This window comes from Brachionichthys hirsutus, chromosome 18, assembly GCF_040956055.1.
Source record: "Brachionichthys hirsutus isolate HB-005 chromosome 18, CSIRO-AGI_Bhir_v1, whole genome shotgun sequence".
Classification (NCBI taxonomy): domain Eukaryota; kingdom Metazoa; phylum Chordata; class Actinopteri; order Lophiiformes; family Brachionichthyidae; genus Brachionichthys; species Brachionichthys hirsutus.
Genome location: NC_090914.1, coordinates 5,323,966 through 5,349,849, shown reverse-complemented (window position 1 = coordinate 5,349,849; position 25,884 = coordinate 5,323,966). Strand labels below are relative to the sequence as shown.

General features: G+C 44.9%; 1 protein-coding gene across 1 annotated transcript in view; it reads left to right on the top strand.

The window, feature by feature from the left end:
• LOC137907721 (G patch domain-containing protein 2-like) overlaps positions 1-25,565 on the top strand; it is a 35,181-nt gene extending 9,616 nt beyond the window's left edge. The window contains exon 8 of the mRNA XM_068752079.1: positions 25,403-25,565. Within this exon, the coding sequence (XP_068608180.1) occupies positions 25,403-25,565 (163 nt within the window). The remainder of the gene's footprint in view (positions 1-25,402) is intronic.
• The last annotated feature ends 319 nt before the right edge of the window (positions 25,566-25,884 follow it).

Sequence of the window (25,884 nt, the reverse complement as noted above, 5' to 3'; positions counted from 1 at the left end):
AGGAGGCCCAGGGAAGAGGAGGGAACCAGGAGACGTTTCCGTCACAACATCAGGTAAAGTCTGCATGCCCAGATTGTGGACATTTGGATTCATTCATTCCTGTCTTGGAAGATGAGACAATCAGTGTTACTGGAGTCGATCCCAGCTGACTACGGGTGAGGCGTGGCACCCTGGATGAGACGCCAGCTAATCACAGGGTCTCATGGGAGACCTAAGCTGAGTTCACCTAAGCTGCATGTTTTTTGGAGAACCTGGAATGAACCCGCACAGACAAACAAACTCCGCACAGAGAGGAATCGAACCCTTAAACTTTGTGCTATGAGGTAACAGTGCTATCCACTGCGCCACCGTGATGCCAGGTTTGGTTTTAATCAACAATTTTGCAGCTCTAGGTCTGATGAATCCACTAAAATGACAAAACGTTAAACATCTGTTGGTGTGGAAGAAAATGGAATGGTTAAATGTGGTGCTTTCTGTTTAAGCAAAGAGGAGAGGTGTGATATGGGGTTCACCCTGTGGGGGGGGGGGGGGGGGGGGGCAGCAGCCGCTACGTCTGTTCAAACCAGTGGACATGCCTTTTTTCATTAGAGTCGCGTCTTTGCCGGATTGAAATCTGAATTGCTTTGCCCACCTTCTCTTCTGGGTCCTTTCTCCATGCTCCACTCTTGCAGCTGCTGTTTGTCATTTAAATAACAAATGTGGGTGACTCCCTGATTTAGTGAGGGGTGCAGGCTTCTGATGTATATTAATATTGCCACACAGTGAACTGTACCAGGGCCCATCATTCATTTGGATAAAAGAGGTGGAATTTAAAAGCAGCCAATGCTTTGCTAGGATACAGATTGCATCCATTTATTGCATTGAGTGATGGAACGGCCAGCGACTCTGTCCTTCACCTCTCCGGCGTTCTCCGACTTCCCATAAAAAAAAAAAAGAAAGGATTCACCCATGGCCCTTAAGGACCCCTCATATTCAACATACGGAACGGGAGGCATTGCTCAGTATCCGGACAGTTAAAGGATTGTAAAAAGTGTAAATGGCATAAATAAATATGGAAAAATCATCCAGCAAGCGTGGTCAACTCATTCCTTTCGTTTCCCCATGAGGGGTATCAATGATCGCTGACATCTGTGCAGCAGCACTCCCTAAAAGCAGGCAGTCGTATGTCATTGTGAGCATTTAGAGAGAGTCACTTAAAGAGGATGTTTTTCCTCAATTGCTGAGAAGGAGAGGCCCTGATTGGCACCCCCCCCCCCCCCCCCCCCCAGCCCTACTCATTGTGCTTTCCTGCTCTTGAGTCTAGTGCCCCCTGTCCACCATGATTTATCATGCATCCCATGTCGCCCAATGTCAGTTTCTGCTGCTGCCACTGCTCTGTATAAATCTTTACCTTGGCAGCAGGCTGCACCATGTCTCTGCTCAGTAATCTCACCACCGCCGGGAGACGCACATTCCCTCTGACAAGCTTTCGCGCTCCCCGTGTACAAATCTGCAGGTTTGTTGTTGTTACTGTGGCACAAACATGTACGGGCGCAAAATCAAATTCAATGATGATATTTTCTGGTAACATCTTGTTGTCATGGAAAGTTTGTTTATTGCATTTAGCACGGAAGAATGCTGCAGCTCACAGAGGAAGTCGGATTGTTGTGTGTGTCAGTGTTTGATTTGAAACGCTGTAATCAGGAGTGAAAATGGTGTGTGGCTGGAGGTGTCTCCCAGGGCTCCGTTGGGAATTACTGAGGCGGTACCCAGCTGTTGCTTTGTCTTCTTCCTTTATCCTTTTAACACTTCTGCGCCAGTGTTGAAGCTGGTGCTGAGAAAAAAACATACCAACAACTTATCAAGGCGAGGTATCTCTTTGGATTAGATGACCGCTCCATTTCTCAGCCTTAAATTGGCCATTTTCTACTTTTCACACTACCCAACAATCCAACTCAATCCAAAAAGGTCCCTACCGGATCTGGAGCTCTGTTATATGTTTTTGTGTGTTATTTAAAAATACAGATTGAACTTTTATGTCTCATCACGTTGGCCAAGGATTCAGAAAATGAATCCATTCTGGACACAATCTGGGAGTCATTCTTGAGGTAAAAATTCATCAGTTAGCGTAAAGATCCTGATGGATTTTAATAGCCTTGGCTGGGCTCGCAGAAAGACTAATTAATTTTACTCCTCCCCTGCTGCCTCCCATAATGCCCTTCATCTTTATCCCTACAATCATGTTAATAAACCGAAACTCGAAATTATTCACATTTTGAGTAGCGTTAGAATAGCTAAGGAGGATCTGGAGTCCGCCTGATGGACCCCGCTGGACAGTCGGCTCCTTATCTCTTCATGTGGGTCCTCATGTAGAGGCCGACCTCGGTCAACCCTGTCCACTCTGCTCTCCCCTCCGTCTTCATGTGTCTCCTTGCCCAAGCAAGACGGCTGCGTGACAGATCACCTGTGCCGCACGCCCGCCGTGTTCCTGCCCGGCGGTCCGGCCCCCTCTCATTAATGCCCAGGCTGATGCGAGGGCCGTATGGCAGCACAAGACAAATAACGCTACCACTCAGCCATCACTTCTGCTGACAGAAATGCAGCCCACCGCACTATTTCGCCCTCTTCGGCTCCACTTTGCACCCTGCTCTCGTCCTTCAAACACTCCCCACCATCGCCACCAATCTCCTCTGTCTCCAACCGCACCTGGCCGACACCACTCCACCAAACTTTCATGGGGGGCATTTGCTGAGCTTCACCTCCGCCCACACAAGTTGACACACTATGCATTGGTAACCATTCTAGTAATTTTGTGTTAATCGAAGCGGCTTTTAGTAGCTCAGTCAGCCAGGAGCTTCTTGACTCGTCTGTGTGGAAGCCTTCTCACCGGGGGGGGGGTGGTCTGATTTGAATGTCCAATTTTTGCTTTTGTAAAAAAATTATTCTGTGTGTGCGTGTGTGCGTGCTCCGTGAGCATGAAAGAGAGAGAGAGAAGGAGAGCAGGCAGGAGAGAGAAACACAAAGGCTAATCATTAAAGAGCCATTCAGCCCTGTTCATTTAAGTGTGGGAATCAGCAGGGCCATTACTGTCAATGTGTAATTAGCTGATTAATAAACAGGGGGAAGGGGAGTGCTGCAGGAAGGCCTGTAATGATTGTTTTTAGAGAGCATCACACGAGAGCTTATTATGATGGTAAGATGGTTCCATTCAACCCCCATTATCACCCACAATAAATGCATGTGCAGTGATTCTCCCATTGACAGAAAATGTGTGCATTGTTATGTCTTTATTGACCTTTGTATTCTGGCCCAAGTTGGAGTAAAACACCGCTCTATTGCATTGCACATATTATTCTAAAGAAATACAATCATTTTAATGCATGTTTGTGTGTTAATGCTAAATGTTATTTGCATGCAACCTCGCATATTTGATGTTCAAAAAGGCACTCACTCTATTAGTTTTATATCATTAATGACAAGTGCAAAATGTTTTTATTTTAGTTGTTATATTTATGTTAAGTACAGTTGATGATACTTCCCTACCTTTACCCAAAGTAGGATTTTGAATGCAGGGTACTTGTAATGGAGCTTGCTCAAATACTGGTACATTTCGTTTAAATATTTAAAATTGTTGTAATTAATATCTGTTCTGTTGATCAGCTTAAAAACAACTTACTGGTATTCTAACCTTGATGTAGGACACAGGGTTGGGTCTGATATACCCTGTGTACGACTCAGAAACAAAATGTTCCTGTCAATTTATGCGTATCTGTCAAATGAGAAAACGCTTTAATTTGGATTCAGACCTTTGACTATGTTTAACCTGAGTGTTTGGGTTAAACCTCAGCAACGGTTAGTCATCATTCCCTCAAGAAATATTAATCAATTATCTTGCCCGGCAGATCAGTTTGGGGAAGAAGTCATCTGGAAAGAGGCACAAGCAGATATAATGGGAATGAACAAAAGCACATGCCAGTGAACGCTGTAATGCCTAATCCTCCGAGACAGCCCAGAGCCACAATGTCACTTCTAGTTCCCTTGTCCTCTGTTCTGGGACTGCTTTGCAAATGTCTTGTGTGACCGCCACTAACTTTTTTTTGTTTTTTTGTCGAGATCAGGAAAGATTTATTTATTGAGTATGTTAGGAGTGCAATTGTTTTGGAGTTTCTTTGTCTTCCTGTGAAAATTGGCCATGGTTCTCTTTCCGGTGTTTTCCCTCCACTCCCAGAGACAGAACACTTTAAAGGACAGTGCGATCAGGAGAAAAGGGGGATGTTAAAAATGGAATGTGAACGTGGGATGAAGGGAGTTAAAAACATGCAGCTTATTACACAGCATAACTTGAGGGGGTGGGGGGGAGTTAAACCATAGGAGCAGCTCAGATTGGCCTTTTTAATAACTATGTCCACAAGTCATATGGGGCCAAATTGGATTTGGTTCACTTGACCAAAACCTCATTAATATTTAAACTATTAGAAGAGGATTGCTTAAAAGTTTTCTTTTTTATCCGGGAGGCTGTCCATTCAAACAGTCAAGTAGATTTGTGATTAATGCGAGTGTCTCTTACTGTTTGTTCTCAGTGTCGTGTTACAGTACATCCAGAATATGATATGTGCTTTCTTTTTTCTCAGCACCGAACAACCCTTTTCAAAAGGACCACCAGGGAGAGGCACAGGAAACCAGTAACACCACAACCCTGGAGGCTCTGGGCCCGAGTGCACAATGTCCACCGTCCTCTCCTTCTGCTGAGACTGAGAGTTTATCTTTCTTCCAGGGGGGTCAGTAAGAAGTGGCGGCAAAAAAGATACTTGGAACTAATTACAAATACTTGCAAATGGTGTTAATTGAAATATGAATACTGGTTTTGACAAACCGCGTAAAACAGGTGATGTGTCATTTTGGAAATACAGACATATAATCAGTACAAACTGATGCTAGGCAATTAGTACAATCAATGTGTGTCCGGCCTAAATCCCTCAACCAAAAGATGGCTTCTGCTAATTTCCCACATAGTTGATTTGAAGGGGCCAATCAAGGTCTGGGGGGGAAGGGGACTGCAAATTAAGCGGTGCATGCTGGGTAGTTGCTGTCAGTCCAAGCGACCGCTGGATGACAGAGAGAAAGGCCAATTAAAATGCATCTGGAGGACCACAGTCAGGCCGTGATGCAGGGCTCATTTTCTTATTTAATCACGGTGATGAATAAAAGTAAAGTAAATACGTGAATAAGAATTTAAACCTAACAAAGCAAGTTGTGAGAATACATAAAATAGCGATACGACAGTACCAACAACAACGCGCCCATCACTGCAGTGCTTCCAAACAGGCATACTCGTTTTTAAGGTGAACTAATATCAACCTTTTTTTTAACTTGAGGTTTTTTGGTGTTTTTATTACAACTATTTTATTTCACCAGCAGAAAAGCTCAGTGTTAACAATGAACTTTACGCAGATGTGTTCTAAATATTTGAAATACACAAAGACAAGCTCTTAAAGTATTTTATTATAAAACGCATCATTTTGTTTATACCCCCCCGCAAAAAAAAAAAAAAAGTACTTAAACACAAGCACCCCTGAGCGGGGGGGGAGAACTCACCTGAACCTTGAGGAACGTGCCAAGATACAGTATATAAAAGATTATTGTGCCATACAATAGAAAAGCTAAAACGTATTGTTCAAACAAAACGATGTAAATAGAAAAAAAAGCACATTGTTATCAAGTCAATCTATAAGTGTCTTTCAGTTTATACATTCGCCATTAAGAATGTTCGTGCAATCGAACCGTGTTAAGCCTCCTGCTGTCTCCTGGAGGTGCAGAAGAGCTTCAAGAGGCTCCCCTTTTGACTCGGGACTTGATGGCTCGCCCTCTTTCCACACACAAGTCTGGAAGGACCACCTGTTACCATACAATCCAGCAATAAGGTCCACTCCAGCAGCCCAGCCTTTGTCAGCGGGAACAGTGTGAGGACAGACAGCTAAGGCTTGGTGGCTGTGGGGGGGGAGTCGGCTCTACTTTGTGGGGGTGGCAGCAGTGGATATTGTGTATATTGTGACAGGAGAGCATCAGGATGTTTAGTTACTGCACGCTGCTCTGGGGTTGAGAGAGGCGACCGCCATGAAAGAGCCAGACAGAGAGCTCTGGCCTCCTCTTAGCATGGATTTGAAAAGCTCCAGTTTGTACAAAGGTGCTCATTAGCACAACACAGAGGAAGTGCAGTCACAGTCCTCGGAGGGTCGCCTCTGTTCTCATCAGCCCATCTTCCATATTCAAATGTCCCCAAATGTATTTAAGTTCAAGGCCAGCTGCAAATCTGTTTGAACCAGCTGTTTTTTGCAGCAGTGGTGGATTGGTTGCTTTTTGGGGTGTGAAGAGGGCGGATGAGAGACGGCAGAAAGGAGTCGGAGGAGCAGTCGGGAGTCGGGAGAGAAGAGCTGCTCGTTGTCTCCTCACCTACCCTTGGGGTATACATTTCCCCGACCCTGTTGGTATCAGATGCATTAAAAGATCAATGGCTGCTCACAGTGAGATCAAATGCAACAATTCTGGCCAAGCTGGTAAACAAGCAGCATTTTCATAAAAGTGCATCGCAATAACGCCGTGAAATTAAGTGCATGCTGCTTCTGCATGTCACGGACCATCAGTGATGGGAGACATTACACTCACAAACGTTCATATCTTCACATCCTCCCGCCGGCAAAAGGCGCAGTAATTATTACGCGATGCCTTTTTACACCAATGAATCGAATATCATCAGCTGCCGACGTGACTTTCAGACACTCAAAAACCTTATTTAAGGGAAGGAGTCGCGTTTGGTGGAATGAGATTTGCCAATTAAAGTGAGTTATAGGTCTGTAATAATCCTTGCGAGAAGGCTTTATGCGATCATGTTGGCCAGGGATGACATTTATAAATGCTGTGTGCGCACACCGGTCTAAATGGATGCCTCGCACGACACATCCTGCCACAGGAATCAAAGTGTTGAGACAGCGAGCACCCCCCCCCCCCCCCCCACCTCCACTCCCACTTCCACTGTGTCTGTAGCTGCAGCTTGACCAGGGAGTTCAGCAGCACCTTGGGCTCTTCCCACACCAGGAATGCCTGATTGATTGGAAGGGTACAATAGCTGTGCTGTAAAGAGATTTGTAAAAAAAAAAAAAAAAGAGAAGTATTTGATGAATACATGGGTATCTTCTTCGAGACGTATGCCCCTGATCGCACTGACAAGTATTGACTGTGTAGTGTTTTAAGGAGAGCTCCTCCCGGTGCGGTATCCATCAGTCCATCATGAATGGAAGACATCAGTTCAGATTCGCCTCCATCAGAGACGGGATGGAAAAATAGCTAACCTAACTCTCTGGTAATTAGCAGCCACCATTATGACACCTCGGCCTGACTGTATGCCCTAAAATGATTTTCCAATGGCCAGGAAGTGGCGGGAATGGCTTCCGTGCAGCCAGTCAATCGCCCTGTTACAGTTAAGGAATCCAGCAGGCTGGTACCACTCATATTTCATCCCAGGTAAAGATTACCTGTCAGACCCATGGGAGATGTATTGATCTGTTTTCCTTCTTCCGCCAGCAATCACCTGGCAAAGGCACCTAGGAGGCAAGTGAATGAGTGATGCCTGGTGTGTCTGCTCCAGCGCAGTGGCTCCCAGTGTCCACCGATGGGTGGAGAGGTGATGAGATAATGCAGCCATAAACTCTGTTTGAGCCTCCTCGGTATGCACGCAGGGCAGCCCCCCCCGTGGTCCCAGGTCACAGGTCAGTGGCGAATGAGGATTTTTTTTTTTTGTGTGGCTCCTTTCTTGTCGGTGGCGTTTGTTCTTGTTGCGCAGCGTTGTAGTTATATGATAGAAACAGGAGGTGCTCCGGTTCCTGCTGACAAATGCATGTTAGGAGTTTAACACACTTTGGGATTCAGAAATGATCTGGTTCGATCTGAACACCCTACCTTAGCAAATCCGATCCTTCTTTGGTCAGGGCTTGCTGTGCGTTGATTCTCAAGAAGCAAAGGTCAATGTGTTCCTACATTATCTATGTGTTTTTGTGGCAGCTAAGTTTTTTATTTTTTTTTATATATTTGCCTTGTTCAGTGGAATGTCAGACTTGATCCATTAATTAAGGAATGCATTTAGTGTGATTGCACTGCTCAAATTGTGTAATATTTATATGTGATGCATTATCTAGATCCATTAATTGAGGATTTAGATCAGAGAACATGAAGTACGTTAAGTCAATTTCATGATAGTAGGGTAGATATGTCTCGATTTGTCTTTTTTTTCAACTGTTGTACTTTTTAATGTCATTTACAAGGATTTAAATATATAAATATATATCGCTGATAACAGGGCTCACAGGCAGCTAGTGAATTTGATATATATGTAGTACAAATTCCCTCTTATCTCATAAGCTGTTATCTTTATGTTTAATAGCAGTGGTATCTTGCCTAATTGCTTTGCAAACACTCTAAAGAGGATTATTGCTCTGTTAGAGAGTGGCATGGTGTCACTAGATGTTAAGAGAGACGTTATAATAATGGTGACATTCTGTCCAACCTGCAGTGCAGCATTTATGTACCAGTTCTGTCTTATATTGTCTGAGCTTAAAACAAAATAACAATGATTCCTTACTGTTGTGGATAAGAAGCAGTTTTTTTTGTTGTTGTTGCAGTATTTCATGTAATTTGTGTATTCTCAATGAAATAATTTGATTCTTTTTCTTTTTAAAGAAGTTGGAGTATCTTGCTTTTATGTCACGGGTGCTCTAATCGTTCCAAAGTGTCATGAATATTCATTTAAAAACTGCAGTGTGCGTTTATTTTAAACCGTGAATTTGTGCAATAAATTGTCTGATCATGATGCAAGCACTGACTAATGTGCATAATTTGCTTTTATTTGTTATAATTCACATTTAAGGACAGGAATCGCAGAGATGGAGATGGATGCAACAAATGTCCCTGGCAGGTGTCAAACCTGGAATGCCAACTTTATAGATACACTATTCTCCTAAGTGTGTAGTCAGAGCCATAGGCCATCCTTTAGGTCCAATAGATGTTTCATTTCAAATCACAACTCGTGGGGCTTGAGAAGACATGCTGACTGACCAATCAAAAAATAGAACGACGTAACCATAGCGCTGCAGCTGGTGTGACACACGTCCTGCTAACTTTGGTAGGGGTCCTGCTGAATACAGATGTTGGTGGGATTGTAGCATAGCGGACAGAGAACGTACTCTCTGCAGCCCGAGATAATCAGTAGACCCCCCCCCCCCACCCCCCCCACTGTTAATCTTGACGCTGAATGCTGAAATCGCTGGTAGTCACTTTGCCGTGTCTTGAGAGTCTGAGCAATTCTCTCCGCTCACCAGCGGCCCACAGTTACAAATCACATCATCAACTGTCTGAGCACAGCAACCTCTTCTCCGGCAGATTGATGGTGAAATGGAGGAAAAATCAATGGCTTCCTCTCCAGAAGGAGCTGGCTCTGTAATGTTTGGGAGTTTGATGTTACCCTCTCTCTCTCTCCAATATGGGAAATTGAAAGGTGAGTTTGAACAAGCTGACAGACGTGAACAGACTGGAGTCTCTAAAGTCCATATAATGGACAGTTTCAATCTGCTGTTTTACTTGCGAGTTTATCAGTTCTGCGTAAATAAATAAACTCTTTGAAACGGCGGGAGAAGATCCGGCTTTGGTTTCTGCTAAATGATACTTAGCCGTCAAACTGCCTGTGTAGGTGACCCTGCTAGAAACAGCAGCCAGTTTCTCTGTAGCCCCCCTCCCTCCATCACTTCATCCTTATCAACACTACGACATACCGCAACTGTGAAGCAAGGGTTCCATTCACCGCCTGCTTTGAAATGAGCAAGATCACACTTTTTCACTCAGACTCATATCCCCCTCCCCCGCCCCCCACCCTAATGGGAAATTCAAATGTCACATATCAGTTGAATGGAATATTCACTTAGCGAGAGATAACGCTGTTCTTGATGTGTCTCGTGTGTCCGGTTCAGAAAAGGCACGGCTCAGTCTCTGACACCGGATCTGACTGTGAAATTCGGTGTATAAATTCTGTCTGAGACTGGAGGACAGCCTGTTCATTCATTGTGCTTTATTGTGTTGATCCTCTTGTGTATTTGAGGGAGAGCAGATTCTAGGGCATCTGTGCTCGTCCTGCCGCTCCTCCCCGTGTCTTTACACCGGCGCCATCCCTTTTCATTTCTGCTGGCATTCTAATCAGCACGTTACGAGCTCCAGCGGGTGAAGTACGCACGAAGTTGTGTGTCCTGACAGCCAATAAAAACTGTATAATCTCCCTGATTCAAGTGGTCCATTTAAAAAAAATACTAACTAGTGCTATCAGTCAGCCCCCCCCCCCCCCCTTCCTTTTTTCTTTAATGGCCTTTTTTGTTTAATATATTGCCCAAGAAAAATGAGAGACTCCTGCGTCGCTGTGTAGATATTTTGTTGCTGACGATGCGAAACGAATTTCCATCACAGCTTTGTTTCCAGCACATGAGTGGATAATCTTTTACAGCGCAGGAAGGCAGGGCGCCACTCCCATCAATCTGCAGGGCTTATAGTCATTGCATGGTTGCTTTACCTTCCCTAAAGCCAGCATGGCATGATGAAAGCGGCCTTTTCAGGGTCGGGAGCCACCGGCGGGGGGGGGGGAGTGGCCATACCTGAAGAGTGCCTGTAGTGCAGCCACCTCTCACAGCCTTCTTAACATCTGTTCCAGTCTTCCTATCATTGTTATTGTGTCAGGTTTCTATCAAGGCAGTCACGCCTGAGAGAGCAGCGTTGCTTTCCTCCTGATCGTCCCGTGAAGTTTCGTTTGCAGCGAGCGCCTCGGCCTCTCCTTTTGTTTGTCCTGATTGTTGCTTCTTAGTAGTTGTGCGTCAAACCAAAAGACCTTAATTTTAGTTGTGGCGTCCTGCCCAAGCCTCTCGAGAGGGCCCCCCCTGGTGGCACCATGCTGATGTAGTGGCTGCCAGGTACGCAGCTTCCTGCGCTCTGCACCCCACTACCCTGGCAATTGCCTGCTGCTCAGCTTTTCCCGTGGAGACAATGCCGCACTGATTGACAATAATGGGAAGTGGCAGAATCGATGGGAGACACGAGAGGAGTGTGTGTGAAATTCTCCTGGAGCTTCACAGACCAGAGGCTCCGCCACCACTCACCTGTCATCCTGACAGCACCAGGATTAAGCCCTGTGACAGCAGGAGCAGCCTGAAGAGAAGGATCCTGTGGTTGCCCCCCCCCAGCGCCACATATGCCCGTCTTGTCTTGACTGGACCTTAGCATGACATCGTTCCACTGGATTTCAACCGGAGCCGCACAAAAAGGTGGCTAAAATCTTATAGACAGAAGGAAACAAACCATGCTTACCGAAATGTAGAGACACAGGATGTCAGGCTGTAGAAAAACCTGACAGGGGAGGATGGCATGGCCTCTAATGAGCCATTCAAGAGAGTGCTTTCAAAAAGTATTTCATTTCAAGGATTAAAATAGTAGTTCACCTTGTGCTTAGACATGGGATGTACGTGTGTGTGTGTGTGTCCTGCAGCAGCGGACGGAAGCCACGTGCCATGACAGATGGGGTACTCCATTCTCTAATTGATCGGCAAAAGATGCACATAAAGAAGACGTTAAAGCAAAATGAAGTCATAACAGTGGATTGAGACATTTATTAAGTCAGACGAAAGGCCCTCAGAAACGTTGAGATTGTTTATTGATTTTTGTGTTTTAGCTGGCTGCACAGGAGTAATCACTTGTGCTTCTGCCACAGAGGCAACGGCGTCTGAGCACAGCCACATGTTCAGGTGGAGGCGCCAACTTCCTCTAGGAGGAGGCAAGTTTGAAGGTGTGTTCTGCAGCGGCGCCAATGTGACTGGTGCTGTTTACCATCAACATAATGGTCAGACAACAATTTGTATGTATTTCAAATATGTTGCCTGGTGATTCTCTGTGTTCCTGACCTGGAGGTTTGTTGTGAGATCAGAGAAATGAAAGTGTTGTATGGGATCGTCACGGTAAAGCGGTCAATGATCCAACACTAAGTTTGGTCATGAGCTCTGGGTTGTGACCAAAAAACTGAGATCATGGATGCAAGCAGCTGAAATGAGCTTCCTCTGCAAGGTGTCAGGTTTGAACCTCAGCGAGGGGGTAAAGGGAGCATTTCAGAGATATGAACTGGATAGGGGGATTATGTACGAGTTACAGACAGATACATTTACATTTATATCTAGTTTAGATCTGCAGAAGCCTCTTGGATGAGAGGTGGAATGACTTCAAACCCTAAACAGAATCTAGTTGCATCATGCAGGTTCTACCTGAGTTATTAAATGTGAGTTATAATAGAAAGAAACGCTGCAAACATAAAATCTAATTTTTGTCAAATTCCCTTTTCGTCATTAATCCGTAAGGCTGCAACTATTAGTTCCTTTAGTGAGGCAGGCAGCTGATAACCAGTTAGCGGTTTAGACAATCTAATAACTGATCAGTCATTTATCAGCAACAAGGAACCGGTATGTGTTGATCCTGATTTGTAAATGAGAGAACTGCTTTTATGCCATTCTAACTAAATTAAACTTGTTTAAAAAATGAACTGGGGACGCCATACTTGGGTTGTTGACATTCTCTACACTGAATAATAAATTCCCACATTGTTGGAACACAATGAACAGAATGATCAGTTGCAGCCTTGTATTATACATTTAATCATAACTGTAAACCACTATCCAAACGTTCTCTGCTAGGGAAGATGATAAAAATGTTGTGACTCTCTCACAGCTGTCCCACAGTGTGTGTGTGTGTGTGTGTGTGTGTGTGGAGTGATACTGGTGAGTGTTAGGCAGAGTTCAACCATACTGGTGACATCAATCTGCCTGCTCTTTATTAGCCGGAGCATTGAGGTGTAACTGACTGCGTTGTCCACAGATGGACCGGGGCCCATAGCACACGGGGCCCCGGTCAGCCACCCTGACAATACAATCAATATCCACACCCTCGTTATGGGAGCCCTGCTTCCCGTCTCCAGCGTCTCCGGCCCCATCAGAGCCCCACTGCGTACTCGACCGGATTTTTAGCTTGAGCTTCCCTATTCAATCTTCCCGTTGTCCATTGTGTCCATGTTACTCATATTGCTCTTTTCTTCAAACTTATATCAAACGCTGAAGCAGGAATAGAGTCTTTTCTAGCTCCAGCTTGAGTATTTAGCAGTCAGGCTGCTGGACAGTGGTGGATGACAGTGATCCAGCATGGAGCCTGGGGCCTATAAATGGTAATGTCCTCCACTTGCCTTCCTCATAAAGCATAATAAAAGAAGGTTATAAATCGTACCAATTAGCTGCGTCCATCAGTCGCCTTAATTGGAGTGTCGTGACTGGCTAGGGGATGACCTTGTGTGCCAGAGAGCCAAGACAGACGAGTGGGCTGGGGTGGGGTGGGGGTGTGGGGGGTCTATATGGATGCAGAGGACTCTGGCTTCTTTAAATCACCTGTATCTAACAGGCCATGCTGTAGTTAAGGGTCGAGCCATACGGTGGCAAAACGTTTATGCTGACTGGCCATGTTGATGTTGTCAGTCTAAATGTGCTTCAGGCCAAACCTCGCTTGTGATTAGAAATATATAATGATGTTGTAGAATGAGTGGATTGATAATTCAGCTTTCTATCTGATGGACACATAAAATCTGGCAACAAAAACTGTCCCAAAACAGAAAAGCTTAAAAACGACCCAGTTCTGGATTGCTATTTTCATTGTTTCTGGATATGTGGCGCTGCACCATCGAAGTGAACCTTTAAGGCTTGCATTGGATCAGAGGCGCCAACCGTGAAATCCAGTGGTGACAAAACTGACACGAGGGTGGAAACAATTTCCCATAAACCTTCCTTGATTGATCTTAGACTCTCTGTAACCATGGTTATGGCTTCTTCATTCTCCTCCATCTTCCTGTGGGCCTGACCACCAGAGCCTTTCAACGCCTCGGTGAGGCGGTGTCTGTGGCCACTCGAACCTGAAACCTCAGCTTCCGCTCGCGCTGCGAACATCCACTATCTCATGACCCCCCCCCCCCCCCCCCTCGAGAGGAAACACTGAACCCATCTCTCTGTAGAGATCTCCGTGCGTCCTCAGGCTTCTCCCTGCTCCTGTCCCTCCTCCTCAGGATGCAGCACTAAAGACCAGTTAACCAAGCAGCTGTCGGAGAAAAGGTTCCCTCCGGATAACTGGGTGCCGCTGACAGTTGTTTCCTTTCCCTCTTACCGTCCAAAGATAATTCAGTCAGCAGGCTTTGAACTGCAGATGAGGGAGAGAGAGGATGATCCGGGAGATGAACCTTCTGTTCATGGGCCGGGGGGGGGGGGGGGATAGAGGGGCAGGTGCATGGGAACTGGAGAGCTCCAAGTATGTTGAGATTTGCAGTATGCAGCACATTCCTGGTTTAAAATGGACGTAGATTGTTGATTGTTGAGAACCTCTCCGATACAGGAAGTCAGTTACGACCACAATTGGTTCCAAAGGAAGCCAATTTGGTTGTAAGTCGGCCCCATGTTAAATTACCGTAAGTATATCATGCTGCGTATAGCGTATATAAGTATATCGACCCCTCCTCTACTGGTCTTCTCATATGCTGTTAAACAAGGTTTGCATTGTTCCACATACCTTATGCATGCCATCAACTTTTCAGATGACTAAACCCAAACGCATCTGAAACATGATCAGAATCTTAGTCTGCTTTAGGAGATATTAATCTAAAACGTAGCCTGTTTTGCTAGTGACTTGTGATTTCCCTGTGCCAATGAGTTATGATTTCCCTAATGGCGTATTGCTCACTTACAGTCGCGTCTCCGGCGGTTGCCCGTCTTTGAGTGCTGTCCCATATCATCGTGTTCCTTTCCATCATGTGTTTTATGAACGCTATGAGGAAATTAATCCCCAATAAACACTTGACAAAGTGGCCTTTTGTTTTGTCTCGGGCACGTGCTTCTGTATCCATGCCAGGTGTTGTACATCATGAACCTCCCCATCACGGTCCCGGTGCACAATGAGAGGCCCATCAAAGACTGCGTTGAGATCCAGCCACGCTCAGGACAGAGGGCCACAGTGTGGACGGCGGAAATTTGACACCCTCTGACTGAAGTTCTATGCGACCCATTCAAGTCCACGCTGACAACCCTGCTCCGAGATCAGGCGCTCGCTCGTTCACCCCTTCTGACTGTGCGACCTGCTGACCCCTGAGAGACACACAAACGAAATGAAGAGACGTTACAGACTTGGAAAAGCCACGATGAGTATTATCTTTTTTCGAATGTTACTGTGTCAAATCGCAGCAGGTTCTGGGTCTACTCTCGTGTCTCCTTGTAGTCGGATGTACTCAGAAACCCTGCAAAGAATATGCATCGTGCCTCAATGCAAAAAGAGCAGCGGCTCCGCTCTGAGCTCCCTTCATGTCCGAGCCATGTGTGAGAATTAGCTAAATTGTTGCTTGTGTTATTCTGTTCAGTACGTATATCACACCATGCATATATTCATGTGTACAATGTGTATTTCCTGACACACCCAGAAGCTGCATCTTGGTAAGTAAGTGGTAAGAAAACGGTGCAGAGTGAGAAACTCATCTCAACCCTTCCAGATGACTTTACTCACCTCAAGCGTTGGCGTTAAAGTGCGAAACACTCACTTCGAGCTTAAGGACCTTTCAGCGCGATGATCTTATTAACCAAGCACTTCCTGAATGTCATTCCTAAACAGATAAAAATAAGTGTCTTTTAATCAAGTGTAATATAATTTTACCTGTGACTCCCTCAGATTAGCAGCGGTAGAGTCGTGTCTGGGCCTCTGCTCTTGTCGATGCTTTCACCTGTCAGGTAGTAAAACAGCAGGGCGGCCTTCAATCACCAGAGAGAGTGCAGTGGACAGGTTCCTGTCTCTCAGGCCACAAACAGGGCTGTTAATAGACACCGAGACCTGACAGTAAACCCATACAACGCCTATATGTGTTTGGAGAAAGTTACATTTGCTTTTGCACAATATAAAGTATAACCTTGTATCACTTTTTGTTTTAGCATTCTAATGAATCTTTTTCCACATGAAGGGCATAAAACAAATGGATTAAATGTATCAAGCCCTTGTAAATAATGTGAGACGGCATTAAAACTAAAAAAGAAAAAAAACCTCATCACCTTTAAAAGACGCCACCTTAAAAAAAATAAGAGCTGTGTGTGCTGACAGCCCGGCTGATGTTAGTTTCGTTGTAATATATGTCATCGTCCGAGCAGAGCACTTGTCTGTGTTCTGCAGCTGCACCAACCGTTCAGCCCCGCAATCCATAAATCCTAGAGCTGTGAGGATTGGCCGAGCTGAAGCGTTCCACCTGCACGCTAAACCTCGTGGTCGCCGCCTCGGTCACCTTACACCATGCGGACCCTCTGAGTGCGTATATGCTTGTCTACACTGAAGCGTTTGCATGTGGCGGCGCTTTGATTAGCTGCCCTCGCCACACAAGTAGATTCCACTCTTGAGCCCCTGCCGAGACCTTCATCTACCCCCCTCCCCCCGCAATGCCACGTGCCACATGCATATACAAATCACCGCAGCCTTGTTAGCATAGTTTAGTGAAGATGTCAGGTTTACGAGGGCCGGGGTGCTTGCTATGCGTGTCAGGGACAGCAGGGGAGGGGCTGGCCAACAAAGGGGATACAGCGCGGCACACTGTAAATTTAGGTTTCGAGGTATGGGAGCCGTGGAACGACAGGCCGGGACCCTCTATGGATCAGCGTGAACCCACGGCGTACAGAGCAGGAAGATTACAAGCTGAAAGAAATCAAGTTCACAGACCTGAAAAAAAGCTGCTTGTTTTCTGATGTATCATAAATAAAAAACATTATGATTTGTCCCTGAAGATGCTTTATCCACGACTCATAATCGCAGCCACGATAAATAGACATTCGCTCATAAGCAGGGGTCCCCAAACTACGGCCCGCGGGCCGGATCCGGCCCATTTTCACATTTGGCCTGGCCCCCTGAACAATACCAGAGACCCAAAATAAAATGTACTTATTTTCCTTTCCATACTACATGAGTAGCCTCCCTTTTATTTTTAATGATGGTCACATACGGCCAGAAAGTTGATGTTCCAATGTTCTGTAATATCAACTTATTACATAGTAATTACTTTGTAATAACAGGGCAGGTTTCCTCACCTCCACGGTGGCATGGTTGAGGGGGGCAAAATGGCCCTGGTATCAAATCCCACTACAGGAATGAGATGGAGCAGGGGCAACAGGGCAGGTCCAGGGCACACCTGGGCAGAGTGGAGTGGACCAGTGGTCCAGTTCACTCCACCCAGGTAAGGCCCTGGGCCTACCCTGCTGCCCCTACTCCACCCCCACTCCCACAGTTGGATGCGAACCCAGTTCCTCCGGCTGTGAGTCGGTAACCCTACCGACCACGCCACCGTATAGGTGAGGAAACTCGAGGTATTACTAAAGTCGTACCTGTCAAATAATAAGTTGATATCTCAGACCACAGCGTGTTGTTGTGTTGTTCTGTGTTGCTGTGTTGTTGTGTTGTTATGTTGTGCTTTTTCCTTTTGTGTTATGTGGAGTGGGCGTGTCTCAGACCAGGTGACGTCGTACTGGATTCAAAACCAGTGCCTCTGGTCTAAAGTCAACAATGCTACTGTCTATGTATCCTAATGTCCGATAGGGTGACCTCCAGGTGGTGTAGTGGATAGTGCTCTTGACTCCCTGCTAGAAGATCCTGGGTTCGAAACCGGGGCGTCCAGCGTTCAGGTTTTTTACAATAATTTGAGGTTTGTTGTTTGCTCCTCTGCAGCTGTATTGGATCAGCTGATTGATCCAGTCGTTCTTCGCCTCTGCACTTCGTGATAATGCTGGAGAGAGACTGAGTTTGGGTGTGAGAGGCATTGCGTGTGTGACACTCGATTCATGTCACTGTGTGTAGTTGTGATGGTGAGATGAAGCCTAAACTACAGCCTGCCTCCACATTCGGCCCCTAAATGTTTAGGCACCCCTGCCATCATCACACTTTTCCTGTACAAACTGACCCTGGCCCTCCATCAGAGAAGGGAAAAGTGATTTGGCCCTCACAGGAAAAGATTTGGGGACCCCTGCTCATAAGTGTGTGTGTGTGTGCCCGCACACAGGCCGGTGCTGCCGTCATTAGATTGTTAATCTCATTTTCTTTCTGATGATTGAAAATAGAGAGAGGCTCCGAGTTTATCAGGTAGATAAATGGACGGCCCATCCTCTGAGAAGATCTAATCTGTCATGCGTCAAGCCTTGGGTTCACCTGCCACTGGATAATAATCATGTCGAAGGGCACTGATGATTTAGGAGCGCATGGCTCTTTGTTTGCCTTTTGAAACACCTGAGGGTGTCATTAACTAACCAGGAACAATTAGCAGGCCACGTCATGCTAGCACGACTCTTTCAGGAGAAATATGTGGTATTAAAAAAAAAGCAGGGAGGAACTCCATTAAAGCTGACCTTTTCTGTGAAATTACTGATATTTGAGATTTAATTTGGAATTCAATGAAAACGTCATTTTTTTTATTCTTATGGCTGAGGCCTCTCCTGCAGCCTGTAGGTTGTTAATTATTAACTTTATAAATCAAATTAAATGGATGCCACTGCTTATTTTTTCTTTTTTTCTTTTGGTGTACAGGTTAAATGGTAAATAATAGATTAGCTCATGACTAATGTTTTAAACGTTAATTATAAAATGCAACCAATTCTGATCTTACTTTGTTATATCCTGTTATGACACTTATCACAACAGAAGAAGAATACATTATGAAAATGACTGTGAGTCTATTTGAAAAATGACCTTTCGGCCACTGGGGCTGAAACAATCTCAGCCGTTCACACGATAGCTGAGTTAAAATATTCAGGGATGTCTGTGACATGTGACAGATATGATACGCTGGGACGTAAAAGACAATGTGATTCTGAGAGTATCTACCCTGATAAAACACCTCAGGCAGGATGAAGTACACTCTGCCGTTGCACACAGTCAGAATAAGAGCTGTAACGCTGCAGAGGAGTTTATTCTCTTTGGGACTGTCACCCTTCCTCTCTCTCTCCTCTGTCAATAGATGCATCACATTCCTATGTTTTACTCTCTCTTCTCTCTAAAGCTCAGACGACCGCCACACTCATCTCTCTAATCCCCCCATTCTGTTGACTCTGGGCCGCCGCTGCCTGCTCTCATCTCATCTTATCGCTCTCTCTCTCTCTTTATCTCAAACACACTCACATGTACACACACACACACATGCATTTATTTATTCGTTATATTTCCTAATTCAGTTTGACGAATGAGTGACAGCTTGACACTTCATTCGGCAAGATTAATAGAACGACACAATATTTACGTGGCAGAGACAGCCAATTATCCCACCATCTATCATCCAGATTATCTTTCTGATTGAAAACTACTCGTCCATGTAATCGGAATTATTTGGAATTAGAAGGGAATTTATGGCTTCTTGTGTCACTTCTCCTGGACGGTGGTATACTAGAAATATTAGATACATAAAGAGAGTATAGGAAATGGGATAAATAAAGAGAGAGAATTAACAGCACGCATTTCAATCTCATTTTTAGACACTCTGGGCTCCAGGGGATAAACCTCGACATTTTATAAGAAATTACCACAAGTTATTAACTTATATGTGTAAATTATGCTTATATAGAAGAGCTATCACAGTATCTATTCCTTTTTTTTTGCTTATGGATGAAGATGTGTTTGACTGAGCAAAGACTTATTCTAATCAGAAAGCAGAAAATATTTGCCGCTGAAGACAGTAATGGAGTGATCTTATCTCCAGAGGTAGCCCTGTGTGTATTGATCTCCGGCTATGTTTTTAAATGTCCATCTGACTCAAAGCAGAAGCGACCTTAGTTTACTCCATCAACCTCCGTCCTTCAGCCTCTGTTGATTAATCCTTCAGACTCTTTCTATCTCAACCTACAATCATTTGCATTCCCCTTTCATAAATCACCGCTTTATTGCCGTTCTCTTCTCAAACTTTCAGGACTTGATTCATTTGCCTCATCTCTCAGCTCCGCTTAACGTCTTCGTGCATTTGCTTTTCATAGCCAAACCGCATTCGTCGTTCTGCACTTAATGAAAATCAAATGAACGTGAGAAAAGAAGACTGAGCAGATCTGTGACGCAGTCGTCAGATAAAGCCACACGTCGGGCTGCCGGTGAAGCTCCGGCGCGTCTGTGCAACAGCAAGAATCAATATGGTCCACTTCTGCAGAATTTGAAACTTGTTTAAACAGCTATAAAAGTAAATTAAAATAGACTTATAATGTAATCTTCTTCTAAAGTGGTCAATAGTTGGGACAAAAATAAATGTGCCTCATATTTGTTATGGTACATGAATTGACTGAGCTTGTAGGTCTTTGGTAATGCCATTAGGAAAGTGACGTTTCATCCATTTAGTATATCCTGGCGGTCTAAAAGCCTAGCACTCAGTCATTCCTTGTTTTAGAAATGGTGAAAATTGCCACATATAACAATATTGCTGGGGTTTGATTTTATTGGCCAGAGTGCGTCCAGACTTGTAAATGGGATTACGCCATCCCAATATAGTGCCTCAACAACTGCCTTGTTTATTTTTATCCTCTTATTAGGGGAGTTGAATCCTTAAAGGGTGCCAAAATTATCCTGCAAATTGCTGACAGGGAAAAATGAAAGGTCTCTAACGGTTATTATAAGCAATCTGTCTGCATTGAAGCGCAATGTGACTGCTGCGCTAGCGATACGAACGAGGTGACCTCAGTGTTATGGGGAGGAGAGACACGCTGAAAGTCAGACACGCCGTCTGGATGGGACCACCAGGAACATGACAGACCTCACATGCCATCGTTACACCTCTAAAGAGCTTTAGCAGGTACCACTGAAGCCGTCATACCACTGCTTGTAATAATATGCATGTTAAATGTTTGCGTTTTACAGTGTGTGAATATTTTACCTGCATACTTAACATCAATCAGTTTTTTTGTAAATAAGCTGTAATTAAAAATTGCAGCCATTTTTTCTTTCTTTCTGCTTCCAATGAGGGTTTGTGACAGAAGAAGTTTAAATCCTGTGTACATTTCTTTATCATCGATGGCTGCAGGCTGCCATGAAGCCGGTATTTTGGATATATGAGTTTGCAGAGCCAGATCACTCTGTCGGCCGAGTCCTCGGTCTGCAGGGACCAAATTAACAGCATCGAGTTCCTGGCTTCCCTGTAACCTTTCCCCATCCTGACTGACATTTGTGTTTTCCTTAGCCTTGGGCCTGGGCGTATGGCAGCCTGTGCAGAGATGCTGCATATGTTAAAATAACCGCCTGTGTGCGTTGGTGTGGGGTTTATCGGTGTGTGATGTCTGCCTTCGCTGTGAAACGGAAAACAATGGAGGGGCTGTGAACCGCTAACATGGCACAGATTCAGAGACACTGACTAAAAACGAGAACGCCCAAAGAGAGCGAGGATCATGTTCTCCACCTGCAGCTGATACCGTATATTAGGTTTCCTGTAGTTATACTGATTCCTTTAAATTTGCCCTTCCATTCCTCTACAAGTGTTTTAAGTACGGTTAATCATACGAAAAGAATTCCCGCACTAACTTGCAACATCGCTTTTTCTTTTTTTGTTGCAAAGTTCTGATTTTGGTTATTAATTGTGCACCTTTTGATCAGGTTTCAGCATCCTCCAACGGAATTCAGTGCCAGGACCCACTGAAGTTGTGTTGGAGAAGAGGGATGGAAATCCGGTTGGGTGTGTGAACCTTACAGCGGAGCTGTCGGCGGTGCTAACGGAGGAAGTGGAGCAGAGGGTCAGGAGTCCTCAGCACCTGTGTGGAAGATTAATGACCAGAAAGCCACAGGAGGGAAGGGCGGACAGGAAGACAGAGAAATCCCGGAATAGGCCTGACAAACTCAAAGGTCAAACCAGCTTGACCTTTGTTTTCGCGTTATGATATAGAACGCTATCTACTACAAATGTACATAAATATAATTCACCTCAACAGATATCAAGACTTGCTTTGCTGTGTGTGAAGTCTAGAACGCAGATTCCACTCGAGCCGTTGTTCCTCTCCGACAACGATGGCCGGAGAGACCTTTCTGATTACCTCAGCAGCATGTAGCGCCACAGAAATGAGATATCATCATTATTGCCTCACATTGTTAAAACAATTTGCTGCTTGCTAATGTAGAGCGCAGGTCTAGTTCTAGTTATAGGCTTTTTTTCTCCCTCTCCCTGCCTGCCTGCCTGCCTGGGGAATCGTGGCGGGTACAAGGCTCATTTCCTCATCAAACACAGGACGAGTGATTTGGAATATTTATGAGGCTCCCATTTTAAGTTAAACATTTAACAAAAAAATAAAGCATCTGATTAAAATGAGACAGCAGAAAGGGTTAAAAATCCCTGTGGGCAGCCCAGGCTAAAAAAATGAAACATGGGAATGAATTAAAGTAGCAGGTTTAAGAGAGATTTCAGCTCAGCGGCGTTACTGTACAGACGCAGCGGTGACACGGCGTATGTTGAAACAAGCCTTTCATTGACTGTGACTAGAATTCTAACGAGGTATAAAAAGATAATACGCTTTGATAAAATGACATCATTTTTGAATAATATGCGTAGTAACGTGAGAATTTCACATCGCCGCATCATGAAATATGTGAAGAAACAGATATCAAGTATTGAAAAACAAAATAATTAAGTACTACTTTATTTTCTAAATCCCACTCCATGGGAAAAAAAGCGATTCCATTTTCAGACGATCATTATCTGATAAGATAATTATTCATGTTTAATTTACTATAATCTGAATACTGATGAAGTAGAAATAATACAGAATGCCGATAGGTGAACTCTTGACTCTTCCTCCAATAGTCCCGTCACAATAGTGACCCTGCTTAGGTCAGAGGGCACGTGTAACACAAAGCCATATTGACTATATTGATAATCTACGGCTCCCTTTCATTCCTTCCTTTCTCTCTTCTTGTCTCTGTAGCAGCAGATCAGTGAGCCGCTGAGAAGGACAGGTCAGCCCGCTCCTGCTCTGCTCAGTTACTCGCTCTACTTTCTGTTTAATCACCGGTCCTTGAGGGATATTCAGCCATCCATCTATCACACCCAGAAAAAGTTCTGCTGCTTTACACTGCGCAGAGATGAAGGACTCAGGTGTCAGTGTCTATCAATTTGTCTTTGTCCGAGGAATGTTTTTTCTGAGACGCAGACTTGTGCGATGATATTACGGATGTGTTAAGGAAATACACAAACTCAAAACATTACACCTGATTTTTAGTGGACAAGAAATAACAACTCGGCGAGGTTAAATCCCATATTTCCCATCACCATTTTACAACATAGATTTATGCTCGCAATGTACCCAGTGAAGAGTTTGATCATTCCTGTATTACAATAAACAATGTCGGTATTAAATCCACACTTACACCTGCTTTATCACTGTGAAGATTTTAGACACAAAGACTTTTCTTAAATGCTTCTCGGAGCAGGAAATCTGTACTCATCATGCTTTCACTGCCTTGAGGGATGAGACTCATGCTTCCACCACTGAGGCACCGCTTCAGGCCATCATATGTTGCCCTTCAAGCCTGTGTGTGTGTGTGTGTGTGTGCATGTATTCATAAAACAATTAGGAATTGTACAGATGCGATGCAGGAGAGCAGTGTGTATCGAGGCAACATTTTACTTATTCCATCCATCCAGCAAATGGTCTCGGCTGTTATCTTGTAGCCTGGAATGACGGTCTTCCAAAGACAGACCCCCTATTGTGGTGGTGTGATCTGATTTTCTCTGCTGTGAAGCAAACCACTGGCCTTCCTCTGATCTACCTGGCAGGAGGAGAAGTTTGGACTGAGAGGGGCTCGCTAGCCCCCCCGACCTCTGGGTAAAATCTCTCGCTGTGCTAGTCAGGCAGCCGTTTGAGCCAGCGATGGGTCACAAACTGAAGCGGTGGGGCTGCGATTAGCTGACACGGCGGCTAGGTTTTGCAAGCTGTCCTATTCTTGGATCTGTGTGAGCAAAGAGGCACAGCGGCTAAAATTGGAATGAATGTATTGATCCTGCCGCTGTTACGAGAAGCACACACATAAGCAAATTTTTACTGAAGGGGGGGGGGGACACTGGTGAAGTGGCCAAGGCAATCTGTCTGTGACGTAGGTAAACTCCGCAAGGGCAGAGGGGCACGTGGGAGAAACCTGCAGCTCTGCTTTAAAGAACCGTCTCATCCTTTGGGGGGGGGGGGGGGGTGCTTAATTTTTGCAGAGGTAAAGGGGAAAAGAGCAATACTACTCTCCGGTCTTCATTGTATGCTTCGCATGAAGACATCAGCGGGGGTCAAAGGTCACAAGATTAACGATATATCTAAAGCTTTTTAATCAATGTGTACCGGTAATCTAGATTTGTTTTCGTCATAACTTCATGTGTGTTATGCAGACTTCTAATTTGATTTAGCAGAGAAATGAAGATCCACATTTTCCTTAAATATTTACAATATGCTCGCCATCATGAAAATCTTCTTTGGAGGACCACAAAAACAAGTCATCTATTAAGTCATGGAATAGTTTTTACAGCAGCGACACATGACTCAAATGGGCGATGTCACGAGATCCGTGCCACGGTGCTTCCGGCTGCGCTTTTGCCGTAGATAACGAGCAAGTATATTGGAACGCTGCGGTCTGCTAACTGAGAACGGCCAGATTTCAGATGAGGCTTATTCTTACTCATGCCACCCACTGAACTCCTCCACTCTTTTTTGCATAACGTAATTGCTGTCAGGGAGCGTGCACTGCGGAGAGTCGCTCGGGCTCCACAAGCCACAGAGGGTGAGATTAGAGAATAAAAGAGCCAAGTCAGTGGTACTTAGGCACCCCCGGATCCTGCGTCTGTCATTGTGCTGCAGTGGATGAGGGCTGACAGTGATGAATATTGGCCAAAAGTTGGTATTCCACATGATGATTTTCCCTAATGAGAATTGATGAATGCGGGAGGGAGGGACTCTAGATTGTGTGATGAGAGGAGGGACCACTCATTAGAAGCCAGTCATGCTAAGTTGAGCAGCTTTGAGGTGAGCGGGACTGCAGGGCTGAGCTATGCCAATTCAGCAGTTCTTCAAAGAAAACATCAGCTGAAATCATTGATCAATACTGCCTCACACAGAGCCGTGTCAAATGAGATATATCCATAAGAGGCAAAAAAAAAATCAATAAGCAAACTCCTCCCTGCGCAAAAATAGCATCTAGCAATATTGTCCACATTGCAGAGCGTTTATTAGTTGTGCGTCAGGCGTGTTATCAAAGATCTATAGCAATCTCTGAATCCATATGCATGAAGCCTTGGTAAACACCTGGTGCGGAACTGTTGCAGGTCCCTGTCCCAGTTGCAGCAGTCCTGGAAGGGGAGCAGGGCACTGGTCTGGCAGATGGTGCTGCTGGTTCTGAAAGGCCGTGGCATGAATGAGCCCCAGGCAACCCCAGAGGCCAACACTCAGCCAACGCTCCACGTGGGGCGAGCCAGCAAGGACATTTAAGTGGATAATAGTTAATAGCGAACCAGCTCATTTACTATCATGTGCTTGCTTTATGGAGCAAAACCGCAAGTGTGTACAGAAGGGGCTGTGGCCGAGAGAAGTTTTAACTTTTAGATGCAGATAAAAGCAGCTAACGGATCGCACAGGGCCATTAACACACTGTCGCATTCTTGGATAAACATTGTGAAATACCTCAGCCGCTTTATTAGCTTGTTGTTGGCTTTATTGAGAAAGTACATCAGTGTAATTGTTATTCTTTCAGTCATACGACTGACCACTGGATATGGTCTTGCTTAGTTCAACATTTTCCACCAGAGAT